This window comes from Rhinichthys klamathensis, unplaced genomic scaffold (genome assembly GCF_029890125.1).
Source record: "Rhinichthys klamathensis goyatoka isolate OS25496 unplaced genomic scaffold, OSU_Roscu_1.1 h1tg000393l_1, whole genome shotgun sequence".
Taxonomy (NCBI): Eukaryota; Metazoa; Chordata; class Actinopteri; order Cypriniformes; family Leuciscidae; genus Rhinichthys; species Rhinichthys klamathensis.
In genome coordinates, this window is record NW_026606895.1 from 611,850 (window position 1) to 625,436 (window position 13,587).

General features: G+C 41.0%; 1 protein-coding gene across 1 annotated transcript; it reads left to right on the top strand.

The window, feature by feature from the left end:
* The first annotated feature begins 1,157 nt into the window (after window positions 1-1,157).
* ltv1 (LTV1 ribosome biogenesis factor) lies at window positions 1,158-12,381 on the top strand. The gene is made up of 11 exons (XM_056234344.1): window positions 1,158-1,286; window positions 1,664-1,795; window positions 1,898-2,092; window positions 3,903-3,990; window positions 4,405-4,531; window positions 5,199-5,418; window positions 6,153-6,280; window positions 10,078-10,223; window positions 10,553-10,605; window positions 11,341-11,541; window positions 12,263-12,381. Exons 1-11 carry the CDS (start codon window positions 1,284-1,286, stop codon window positions 12,374-12,376), a joined length of 1,407 nt encoding a protein of 468 aa, XP_056090319.1. The 5' UTR covers window positions 1,158-1,283; the 3' UTR covers window positions 12,377-12,381.
* The last annotated feature ends 1,206 nt before the right edge of the window (window positions 12,382-13,587 follow it).

The following is a 13,587-nucleotide window of genomic DNA, read 5'->3' on the forward strand; positions in this document are numbered from 1 at the left end:
AAAAATTAGCTATCATTTCTTTATTCAAGCTATCTGAAATACTATTTAACCTATGTAGTTTTTCTTGAAATTTTGTGACTTTTTCCCATTTAGGGTCATGATCATGCATCCAAAGTTTCAAAACGCAGATGTGAAATGTGCATACATACATTTTTATATGATTTTGATGTTCGTGGGTTAATTTGACCCATATAGCAGCTATTCGAAAGCAACTTTATAGACCCAAACTAAAATTTTTTTGTTGTATGTCAGAGCTCTTCAAGTCTAGTCCTGAAGTGCCAGTGTCAAAAGAGAAAGAGAAGAGGTCATTACTTAAATTAAAAGGAATTTAAACATGAATTAATGTAAATTGTTTGTAGGTCGTGCAAATTGGGCATGTTCTGGTTACTTTTGGATTGAGAGAAGATGACACTGTAATGTTTTATCTCTTGTAAGAATACCAAAAAACAAAACATAAAATAGGTTTACAATTTGAAAACTTACATTCATGAATATAAAATCTACATAGGAATTTTAATTTATTTATTATAAAGCAGGCTTCCACTTCATGAAATCCAAAAATAAGTTTTTTATTTTATTTTTTTATTGCAAAAAATAAAGTACAAATCACAAAAGACTAACAAAATATACATTACAATATACAATATTATAACATGTAAACAGAATACAAAACAGTTTTGCCAGGGGAAGCTTCAGGGCCATTACAAAGAGAAAGAGGACCATATGTTGACAGTTTTAATTGCCTTTTTGTTGTTGGAGCCAGAAATCAGATTACTATAATGTACAACTTCATGGAGAAAAAGTACAAAATTAGTACTTTTCATATTTATGAATGTGAAATTTTGCCAAAAGAATTAATAACAAAAATAACAGTTTCGGGATAAGAAATGCAAAGTCGAGCGTCATCACGATCACGTGACATCCCACATCTAGACTAAACCAAAAGTGAATCAAGGGTGTTTCTGGAACTACACTGGTTGCGTCTATATTTCCTGTTATTTATCCGCTCGCTTCAGAATTTGATTAAAATCCTCATATATAAAAATTAGCCTCATATAATAATATTAACTTGTTGTTCTCTAAGTCAAAATGATCGCATGGACTGTGCTGCTCCCCTTCACTCCGTCGAGATGGTCGCGTCTCAGAAATGGCCGCTGTTGTCCATGTGTTTCGAGCTGACACACGAATCTCTAAGATTTGATTTCACGTTGTTTACTTTTGATAACATTAATGCTATTAATATCTTACATACAAACGCCCAGATAATACACTAACTTGCAAGAATGGTGAGTAATCATATTCTTATTCACATTTTTAGCTGTCATGCTAGTGAATCCATGTGTATAAGTTACTTGTAAATCCCGTTTCACTGTTAATTGTTTATAACGGGTGTTATTTAAACACCAAGTACAGTGACTATGCTCTAAAGAAGACTTGTTTATGGGTTTAGGTTAGTTATGATCCCAAATCTATTTGTGTTACGTAAGCAATCTGTGTTATCATTTTAATAATAATCGATGTGTTTTTATTGTTAAACAGTTGGTCCAAACACCCTAAAGATTCACTAACATTCATCCTAAAGTAACTAAAATGATCCTGCAGTCACGGAATATGGCAGATCTGTGTGTTGGCTGTATTTGAGTTGTGATCTGTGTGTCTCCAGCCTCACAGAAAGAAGAAAGCCTTCATCAATAAGAAGAATGCCGTGTCCTTCCACCTGGTGCACAGAAGTCAGAAAGACCCGCTGGCTGCAGACGAGACGGCACCTCAACATGTCCTTCTGCCCACTGCCAAGGTAAAACAAACCGATTAAACTGGTTTTGTGCTGTTAAACAGTCACAACATCCAAATATCGGCCTCTGGAGCGTGTCACTGAAGTCGCCGTCTGTTCCTGCAGGTGGAGGTGGAGAAGAGGAGGGAGGAACAGCGCAAGTTTGGAGTGTTTTTCGATGACGACTACAATTACCTGCAGCACCTGAGGGAGGCGCCACAGCCCGTGGAGCTCGTCTCCACCCCTCGGGTCCACAGAGACGCTCGCCCGAAGCCTGCTGAGGATGAAGAGGACATGGAGGAAGAGGACGTCCACGTCCCTGTAAGGCTGAACGGCAGCAGCTCCTCCCTGCAGATGCCAGATTTACTTATCTGATAATGTTCTGACACTGATTATATCATTTTAGAAAGTGTATTCACTGACATATTTCCAGTGAAAACAGGAAAATGCGAAGACTTTATAAATGGTTCACATCACGGATATGAATCAGGGTTCATTACTTGTTACTACTAGTCACAAGGAGGTGATATAAGGCCGTGTTTACTCATGGTATTAAGATGCGTTTCGGTCGATCGGATCACAAGTGGACGACACTAAATACAGGTGTAAACAGGGCTTTGAGCTCGTCCACTTTCCACCACTTCCAGAGGAGGTTGAAAACACATCCGACCGGATTGCTTTCATAGTGTAAATGCTCATGTGGTCGAATGTGTTCAAACAGCCACAAAAGACCGTCTTCTCTCCGTCTGCTGATCTAATGCATAACATTATGTAGAGCTCTAGCCAGACGGGGTTTAAATTTTATCGGCTGGAGACCCAAGTTTTGTTTGAAGATGAAAAACATATCAAGCACAATGTTCTCTCATCATTCCTGATTTCTTAAAACACACTCGCAGCGTTCGGCTGATCTTGCGTCTGTCAGAGCAGAAACTAAGGGTGTACTCACACTAGGCACGGTTGCCATGAACCGGGCCCGAGTACGATTGTCCCCCCTCCCCACTCCCCCTCTGGCCTGCACTCACATAGGGTTTCAGCATTCGTGCCGGAGCACGCTTACGTCATTATGGTGCGTGCGACGGTTTCGGGATAAACAAGAAGAGCGGCGCTCTCTGAACACAATGAAGTCCATCGCTCTGTTTTCTTTGTGGATAATTTTGTGTCGTTTGGTCCACGGTGGTCCACAGCCCTCTCACAGCCTGTTGTTAAACAGATGCGTCGCCTTAGTGGCGCGAAAATTTTCACGTAATCGTGCTGCTCGTATGAGGAGGTTTGCAAGGTACCAGCTGAAGTGCAGCAAGGACTTTGCAGCTTTGATTACGGACTGTGTTGGTTTTGGAGCGTGGCAAAACCATGACATCACGCGTCCTGTTCCGTGCTTCAGCACGGTTAGCGCTCACACTGCATGCGAACCGCGCCCGAGTCCAACTGAACCGTGCTCTGGCCCACCTCTTCCAAGCGGGCCAGGGCCGGCTAATCGAGCCGCGCCCGGGCACGGTTCGGAGCACTCACACTAGTCAAACGAACCGCGCTTTGGTGGTCAAACGCACTCGGGCACGGTTCAAACTGGCTAGTGTGAGTACACCCTAAAGCTGATGCTTTCCGTGTTTTTCCGTCTCTCCGGTCGCGTTCATATGTTAATAGCGAGTGCTTATTTCGTCCATTAGATCGAAAGATCTGAAAACACACACATTTACCCGCCCATAGACCCTCCCCTCGATGAAATCAGGACAGAAGTGGCTAAAAGTGGACAAAAGAGACGGATTAAAACACCAGGTGTGAACGGGAATGTGTCTCCCTCGTCTACCTGTGATCCGATCGACCAAAACTCCTCTTAATACCAGGAGTAAACAGGGCCTTTAAGGACAAAAATTTACCTGTAGACTTCCATTCCTGTCAAATATTAAATATGGCACCGCTAACCCCTTAATTAGGGTCCTTTTTCCTTGAAGAATGAGGTTTTAAATGTTAAATGTGGTCTTATTACCTGTGGTTATTTTTACTGAAAATATTTAGTAGTGTTTGACAACAAACAGTGTTGCGGTTCAGTTGTGTCTCTTGCAGATGATAAGCATCATTACGCTCGTGTGTTTGTTGCCCTGCTGAAGTTTTCTGTTGATTGTGTGTCGTGCAGGCGGTTTCCATCAACCTGCCCTCGTCTGTGTTCGCGTCAGAGTTTGAAGAGGAAGTGGGTTTATTAAACAAAGCTGCTCCTGTTTCAGGTGAGGCGGACCGAGATCAGTATCAGTCCTGCTCATGTGGCTGCAGAAAACACCTTTCTTTTACTTTATTTAAAATCATGCCTCATTTAATTGATCAAAAGTGACAGTAAAGACATTTATAATGTACAAAAAAGATTCTTTTTCAAATAAATGCTGTTCTTTTAAACTTTATACATCATAAAATCCTGAATAAAAGTATCACATTTTCCATTCAAATATGAACTGTTTTCAACATTAATAATAATAATGTTTCTTGAGCATCAAATCGTCATATTAGAATGATTTCTGAAGGATCACGTGACTACGAACTGTAGTTTTAGTGTGATTATTTTTTGCAGCAGTGAATGTTGTTGAAGAAACTGCCAAATCCAAATGAGACGATGCTAATCTGTTTGTTTGCATTTTGATTTACAGGGCCGCGGTTGGATCTGGATCCTGACATTGTTGCTGCGCTGGATGAGGACTTTGATTTTGACGACCCCGAGAACATGCTGGAAGATGACTTCATCATCAAGGCCAATGACATCATGGGTGACGCGCGGTAAAACTGACAAATGACAGAAAACGTGTAACGGCAATAAATGAGCCAGATCGTTGTTAACCGAATGGACTGAATATGTTAAATGTTAGTCACCCAAAAATAAAAATGTCATCATTTACTCGCCCTCATGTCGTTCCAAACCTGTAAGACTTTCGTTCATCTTCAGAACACAAATGAAGATATTTTTGATGAAATCTGAGAGATTTCTGTCCCTCCATTGACAGTCTACGCAACTACCACTTTAAGGTTTAAAAAAGTTCATAAAGAGATCGTAAAACGAATTCATATGAATTGAGCGGTTTAGTCCAAATTTTCTGAAGAGACATGATCGCTTTATATGATGAACAGATTTATTTAATTTATTCACATATAGACAAAAATCTTTATGAACTTTCTAAAGCGTTAAAGTGACAGTTGTGTTGCTGTCAATGGAGGGACGGAAATCTCAGATTTCATTAAAAATATCTTCATTTGTGTTCTGAAGATGAACAAAAGTCTTACGGGTTTGGAACAACATGAGGGCGAGTAAATGATGACTGAATTTTCATTTTTGGGTGAACTAGACCTTTAAATGTTAAGTATGTTTGGATTTGTTGGATTTCAATGAGTTGAATGCTTGAACCTACATCAGATGGCATCACCAATTTCCTTTATTTTTGACCCTTAGTGGGGATGATGGTGATGATGATGATGAGTGGGAGGACACGGATGAGGAAGATGATGAGGAAGATTATAACTCGGCTGGTCTGTCGGATGAGGAAGGCGCCCGGAGAGAGTTCATGTTTGCCGACTGCGAGACGAAGAGTCGTTTTACGGAGTACTCGCTCACATCCTCCGTCATGAGGAGGAACGATCAGCTCACGCTGCTGGACGACCGCTTTGAGAAGGTCAGTCAGAAGACCTTCCTCACAGATAATGAGGAACATGAGGGCCTGTTCATATTCAGGGCATATTTCTCCATCAATGTAATCCTTACAACACAGCAACAAAAAAAAAAAAATCAGCAACCAATTTTTTTCTTTCTTTTTTTCTGGGTAGTTTAAAAAAAGTCGCCAACCAATGTGATAGTATGGGTTTTCTTTTCTATTAAATATAGCAGTTTTTTAACCTCCTAGTTTGTATATTGCATTAAACCGTGTAAAAAAAATTTTTTAAATCAATTAAAAAGTTTTTGCTGAGCTTGATTAAAATTAACGTCAACATGTAACAAGCAAAAAATATATTTGTTTCTCAGTTGTACAAGCATAAACATGATTTATTAATGTAATAGGAATTTCTGAAGGATCATGTGACACTGAAGATGCTAAAAATTCAGTTTTTGATCACAGGAATAAATTACATTTGACCATATATTCACATAGAAAACAGTTACCTGAAATTGCAATAATGTTTCACAATATTACTGTTTTTACTGTATTGTTGATTAAATAAATGCAGCCTTGGTGAGAGAAGAGACTCTTTCAAAAACATGATACACAGATTTCTTTCTCAATTGTACAAGCCAAAACACTGAATGACTTAAACCATAAACCGGATTTATTTTTAATGTACACTTGTATTATAAAGCATGATTGCGATGATCTAAAAACAGTGATTGAGTGTTTGTTGTGTTGTTGAATAGTTTTTCGAGCAGTTTGACGATGACGAGATCGGAGCGCTGGATAACGCAGAGCTGGAGGGATACATTGAACCGGACAGCAACCGACTGGAGGAGATCATCAAAGACTACTTCATACAGAAGGAGAAAGAGTGAGTGTGTGTGTGTGAGACTGTCACAACGTGTGTGTGAGAGACTGTCACAGCATCTGTTTGTGTGTGTGAGACTGTCACAGCATGTGTTTGTGTGTGTGTGAGACTGTCACAGCATCTGGTTGTGTGTGTGAGACTGTCACAGCATCTGGTTGTGTGTGTGTGAGAGACTGTCACAGCATCTGTTTGTGTGTGTGTGAGACTGTCACAGCATCTGGTTGTGTGTGTGTGAGACTGTCACAGCATCTGTTTGTGTGTGTGAGAGACTGTCACAGCATCTGTTTGTGTGTGTGAGAGACTGTCACAGCATCTGTTTGTGTGTGTGAGACTGTCACAGCATCTGTTTGTGTGTGTGTGAGACTGTCACAGCATCTGTTTGTGTGTGTGTGAGACTGTCACAGCATCTGTTTGTGTGTGTGTGAGACTGTCACAGCATCTGTTTGTGTGTGTGTGAGACTGTCACAGCATCTGTTTGTGTGTGTGTGAGACTGTCACAGCATCTGTTTGTGTGTGTGTGAGACTGTCACAACGTGTGTGTGTGTGTGTGTGTGTGTGAGAGAGACTGTCACAGCATCTGTTTGTGTGTGTGAGACTGTCACAGCATCTGTTTGTGTGTGTGTGAGACTGTCACAGCATCTGTTTGTGTGTGTGTGAGACTGTCACAGCATCTGTTTGTGTGTGTGTGAGACTGTCACAGCATCTGTTTGTGTGTGTGTGAGACTGTCACAGCATCTGTTTGTGTGTGTGTGAAACTGTCACAGCATCTGTTTGTGTGTGTGTGAGACTGTCACAGCATCTGGTTGTGTGTGTGAGACTGTCACAGCATCTGGTTGTGTGTGTGTGAGACTGTCACAGCATCTGGTTGTGTGTGTGAGACTGTCACAGCATCTGTTTGTGTGTGTGTGAGACTGTCACAGCATCTGTTTGTGTGTGTGTGAGACTGTCACAGCATCTGTTTTTGTGTGTGTGAAACTGTCACAGCATCTGGTTGTGTGTGTGAGACTGTCACAGCATGTGTGCGTGTGTGTGAGAGAATGTCACAGCATCTGGTTGTGTGTGTGAGACTGTCACAGCATCTGGTTGTGTGTGTGAGACTGTCACAGCATCTGGTTGTGTGTGTGAGACTGTCACATCATGTGTGCGTGTGTGTGAGAGACTGTCACAGCATCTGTTTGTGTGTGTGAGACTGTCACAGCATCTGGTTGTGTGTGTGAGACTGTCACATCATGTGTGCGTGTGTGTGTGAGACTGTCACAGCATCTGGTTGTGTGTGTGAGACTGTCACAGCATGTGTGCGTGTGTGTGCGAGACTGTCACAGCATGTGTGCGTGTGTGTGCGAGACTGTCACAGCATCTGTTTGTGTGTGTGTGAGACTGTCACAGCATCTGTTTGTGTGTGTGTGAGACTGTCACAGCATCTGTTTGTGTGTGTGTGAGACTGTCACAGCATGTGTGCGTGTGTGTGAGAGACTGTCACAGCATCTGGTTGTGTGTGTGAGACTGTCACAGCATCTGGTTGTGTGTGTGAGACTGTCACAGCATCTGTTTGTGTGTGTGAGACTGTCACAGCATGTGTGCGTGTGTGTGAGACTGTCACAGCATCTGTTTGTGTGTGTGTGAGACTGTCACAGCATGTGTGCGTGTGTGTGAGAGACTGTCACAGCATCTGTTTGTGTGTGTGAGACTGTCACAGCATCTGGTTGTGTGTGTGAGACTGTCACAGCATGTGTGCGTGTGTGTGTGAGACTGTCACAGCATCTGTTTGTGTGTGTGAGACTGTCACATCATGTGTGCGTGTGTGTGTGAGACTGTCACAGCATCTGTTTGTGTGTGTGAGACTGTCACAGCATCTGTTTGTGTGTGTGTGAGACTGTCACAGCATCTGTTTGTGTGTGTGTGAGACTGTCACAGCATGTGTGCGTGTGTGTGAGAGACTGTCACAGAATCTGTTTGTGTGTGAGAGACTGTCACAGCATCTGTTTGTGTGTGTGAGACTGTCACAGCATCTGTTTGTGTGTGTGTGAGACTGTCACAGCATGTGTGCGTGTGTGTGAGAGACTGTCACAGCATCTGGTTGTGTGTGAGAGACTGTCACAGCATCTGTTTGTGTGTGTGTGAGACTGTCACAGCATCTGTTTGTGTGTGTGTGAGACTGTCACAGCATGTGTGCGTGTGTGTGAGAGACTGTCACAGCATCTGGTTGTGTGTGTGAGACTGTCACAGCATCTGTTTGTGTGTATGTGTGTGTGTGTGAGACTGTCACAGCATCTGTGTGTGTGTGAGACTGTTGTAGCAAATTAGCTCTATGAAATATTAATAAAGAATCATAACTTGTTATAATTGATTATGAATATTTGGATCAGTTAATCGGGTTAACTTGATGTAGCTTCATCCCGTGAACACTCAATATTGGTTATTAATTTATTAATAGAAATGTACATTTCTGGGGCGTGGGAAATGTCTTTCTTACTAAGTACTACTAAGAGCAAGTAGTCAAGATCTATGATTAGTGACTCCAGATATGAGCTTGAGACATGGATAACTTTACATGTGATATGAACAAGACTTTATTAACTAGACTAAACATTTAAACTACTCTAACATACAAATACATGCATACAGTTTTTTTTAAAGCGTGAAGATATCACACCCTCTGGAGGTGCGTGAGCCAATACGAAGCGGTCCCTTTGGAGGGAGTTTTTACGACCCTTTGTGTTCTAGCCGGGCATTTTTTGAATGTGTAATTTCATTGGGTGTTTACGAAAAGAATCTACAAGATTCTTATAATACCAGTGCGTCATAAAGTTAGCAAAACCATAGTATGGTTAACCATAGTAAGTAAGTCATGTCTCAGACCAAAATAGTTTAGAAGAGAGAATGGAGACATAGGCCAAACCACATAAAAGGAAAATCATGAGATGGAACATTAGATGCATGTTAATACATTTATCACATGGTTATATATATAGGATTAAAAGGGTTCATTTCTAGCCTGGTTAAAACCAGACCATTCTCAGTTGTAACTGAGTTATGGTCTGGCAAAGCGTCATAGACAAATCATTTCCAGAGGGGCGTCACCAACGGACGTCGCGGATAGACCTAAACCCAATCAGAGCGATGAAGGAGATGACGTATGCAGAGCAGCGGAGAAACATCTCCGAGTGTTGTTCTTTGCTCGGTTTTTAACTAAAAGGAAACGTTCAAATGGCTTAAAACAGACGCGATAGCTGATTCGAACGAGTGATGTTCGACGGCGGCATCCATCTTTGTAATGTAGCCTACAAAATCTGCTTCAAAACCCCAGCGCTGTCGTCATCGTGTAAAGCCCGCCCCAACGTTTCTGATTGGTGCCTCGATTTCGACGGATTGGAAATGGGCTTGAATGAGCTCTTTGCCAGACTAACTTTCAGAGCCCATCTAAATCTGCCGGAAGTTGTCTGGGTTTTCCCAGGCTCGTTCATTTCTCCTTCTCAGCAAGAATTAAGTCACAATTCCCCGCACGTTCTTTTGTGTCGTAAAACTTATCAGTCTTACTGTGTCATGTAACAGGACACCGAGTTCTGCCAGTGTGTTACCTTGATTTGGGGGACGTTTCACAGACCTTTGTTGGGATAGTGAGTTTGCTGGATTATTCATTAAACATAATGAATCATTTGTGTGTGTCTGATTGGTCCAGACGCTACACTGTCACAGTGTGTGTGTGTGTGTGTGTGTGTGTGTGTGTGTGTGTGTGTGTGTGTGTGTGTGTGTGTGTGTGTGAGATCACTCCTCTCATCATTTAACCTGTGTGTGTGTAGATGTCAGAAACTAGATCAGCTGGGTCCTGCAGAGCTGGCCTCCGTGAGAGAGGACGATGAAGATGACGAAGGCGATGAAGAGGCAGCGATTGATAAGATGGTGGTAGAGCCGTCTGCAGAGCGCTGGGACTGTGAGACCATCATCAGTGAGTCTGAATCCATACGGTTATCAGTGCACTGCACTTTCTGATGCCATGCAAGGATGTGAATGGATTATTCATTTAGAGGATTTTAATATATTCTTTGACATATATTTGATGGCCATACATATATACATCAACATACTGTATATATACAAATTCAACAGTTTCATACAATTCAAAAGTTTATTTTCATGATTATCCATTCATCTGCCATATGGAGATATCGTGTCTTCATAGTTCAGAGCCTGAATCCCGAGAGATGCTGGAGTTTCAGGAGTTTGAATGAAGCTGTAACTCAGGTGTGATTGATCATGTTCATCTTCCTCTCTCAGGCACTTACTCCAACCTCTACAACCGGCCCAAACTCATCCAGGACCCTCCAAAGGTGAAGAAACACGTGTCTCATGTCTCATTCGGGCCAGGGATATTTCAGAAAGTGTTATTTCTTTACACAGATGAAAAAGGCTAGAGTGAAATTCACTGGAAATTCAATTTCCAATTCAAATCCACATACATTTTGCATGTGAACCAAATTGAAGATGTGGTTTGAGTTACGCAGACACGGAAGCAAACATACTATATTTGTACTAATAAGATTGTGAAGTTGTGTATCATCTATTTGAAATGTGATTTGATCTTTTATTAATCAATTGATATTAATCTTAACAAATATTACCCCGCCATATGAATTCATGTAGTTAATGGATTTTAAATGCATTAATTCATCAAGCTCATTCATAGTATATGCAAATAATAATGCTATTATTATGGGCCGCACGCAAACCTATGCTGTTTACTCTCTCTTTGCAATAGTTTGCATGCAATCTATCATAGCCAGAACACATTTCAGAGGTCATTAGGGCAAAAGATGTTTGTTCAGAGGGATGGACAGGGTTACAAAAGGATTTATAGAGCTTTAAAACGCATTACCTGATAAACACTTAAAGACGTGGCACAATGCAAACAGTAGACCAGTGCATGTCGCTTGCAACGCGAAGGTTAAGGGTTTGATTCCTAGGGAATGCATGAACTAATACCAGGTATTTTTTTTGAACGCAATGCATGTTGGTTTGGATAAAAGCATCTGCCAAATGCATTAATTGTTAATATGTGTTTGCAGCCCAAGCAGATCCGGGTGTCCGATAAGACGGGGATTCCCCTGGACGTTCTAGAGAAACGAGGCCCGACGGCCAAACAGGTGGAGAGGATGGAGAGGATAAACGACTCGGACCTTCCCAGAGCCTCAACACAGCCCCGCTCGCGGGACGAGAGCATAGAGGAGAAGAGAGCCAGGAAACAGGCCATCAAGAGCGAGAGGAAGGTGCGTACGGCAGCGCCTCGTTTGTCGAATCTGACGCGTCATTCTTTTAAAGTCCTCCTGGATTCAACTTTATCCCTTAAAACTCATCTTTGATCACCAAAATGACATACTAAAACGTTTTTTTCCTGTGAAAAAAAATGTCTTCATGCCTTAAAATAGCTTGAATGTAACTCGACACCCTTGCTTCATTTAGTATACGTGGTTCTATGAATATGCAAATGAGCCCCGCCTCCACTCACTCACTCGGCTCAGAGATCCACTCGTTGACGATCACACGTTGATCTGATTGGTTACAAGGTAGTGTGTGACGTCAGAAACACCAGCGATTTCAAACCGTGTTTTTGAGGCTGTCTTTGGTTCACTGCAGTTTTAAGCAGAAAATACTCAGCAATGCTGTCGACTTATGAATTTACACATGGTTTGTCTTAAAGCACATTAAAAACACCACATTAAAACCTTGATTTTTCACCACAGGGGGACTTTAAAATATGATCGGTTGCAGTTTATGTTGTATTTACCAGTGATTATCCACCTTGTGTTATTGCCTGTCAAACATTATTAGCTTATTAAGGAGACTTTTTTTTCTTGTTTTACAATAAAACCGGTGGGAATAATCCGTCAGAACTACATTGAAGGAGGAAATGGGCTTGTATTTAACCACTTGGCAGCATATATAGCTAAAAAGCACTGAACATTCACAGTTTTTCCTTCATCGTTTCAGGAGAGGAGGACAGAGAAGAAAGCCAACAAACTGGCGTTCATGCAGGAGAAACAGATGCAGGAGAAACAGATGGTTAATTTAAGAGCAAACGTTCAGGGCATGAAGCTCTCGTAGGACGGCAGAGACTGCTCCGGACACCAGCGGAGACTATAGGACCTTACTGAAGACATGATAACATCATTTACCTTACCAGGACTTCCATGTTTTATTCTACTCATGCAGTGAATAAGCAGTTCTAAATGATGTTTATGAATAGTATTGCCATGGATACATCACAATGAATGGAATGTATAGAACTGTTCTATTTATCAGGCTTGACTGTTTAAAGGTAAATATTTATGTACTAAAATGTAATTAAACCTATTCATCACATAAAAAAATAATAAAAAAAGTCCAACCATTTTTAAATACAAAATCCCAATCCCACTTTTAATAAAAACATTTAATCGCATTTTAAGACAATATTGAACTCAATGCAAACTATCAGCTGCCTGTAAGCTGGACAGGACGGCTTCTCAATCTCATGATATGTGCATAAATGTCATTCACAACAGTGAACAATAAACAACTTTGACCTGAAATAAACGTTCCTGTTTTCATCTGGATGTGCGCTTGAAGATCTGCTACATGACAGTCTGCTTAAATAATGTTCCCCATCATGTCGGAATTACAGCAATTATGAGTTTCTGAGTTGTGTGTTCACATTTTTGTTGGAAATTGTCATTTGCAAGCTGGAAGTATTTTATAGAAGCTCTGGCATGCAAAAACAGAAGTTAACTTGTGCATACACACAGCCATCCAAAAGTGTGTCGTCGGTAAGATTTTTCAATCTTTTTGAAAGAGGTCTCTTCTGCTCACCAAGGCTTCATTTATTTGATCAAAAATACAGTAAAATTGTGAAATTTTTTACCATTTGAAATAACAGTTTTCTATGTGAATAAAACGTAATTTATTCCTGTGATCAAAGCTGAGTTTTCAGCATCATTACTCCAGTCTTCAGTGTCACATGATCCTTCAGAAATCACTCTAATATGAGGATTTGATGCTGAAGAAACATAATCAATGATGAAAACAGTTGTTTGCTTCATATTTGCGTGGAAAATTATGCTTTTTTCAGGAATTAATGTGTCCTTGCTGAATAAACACATACAGACCACAAACATTTGAACGGTATGTGTACATATGATGTGCCATTTTATTAAAGCTCATGATACCTGGTGTATTTCATATTTAAAATAAATAATGAGGTGAATTAATGTATTATTTTGCTGTCAGTCTCAACTGTCAGAACTGCTAAATGAGTGATCCGTTTGTGTTGTGAGTGA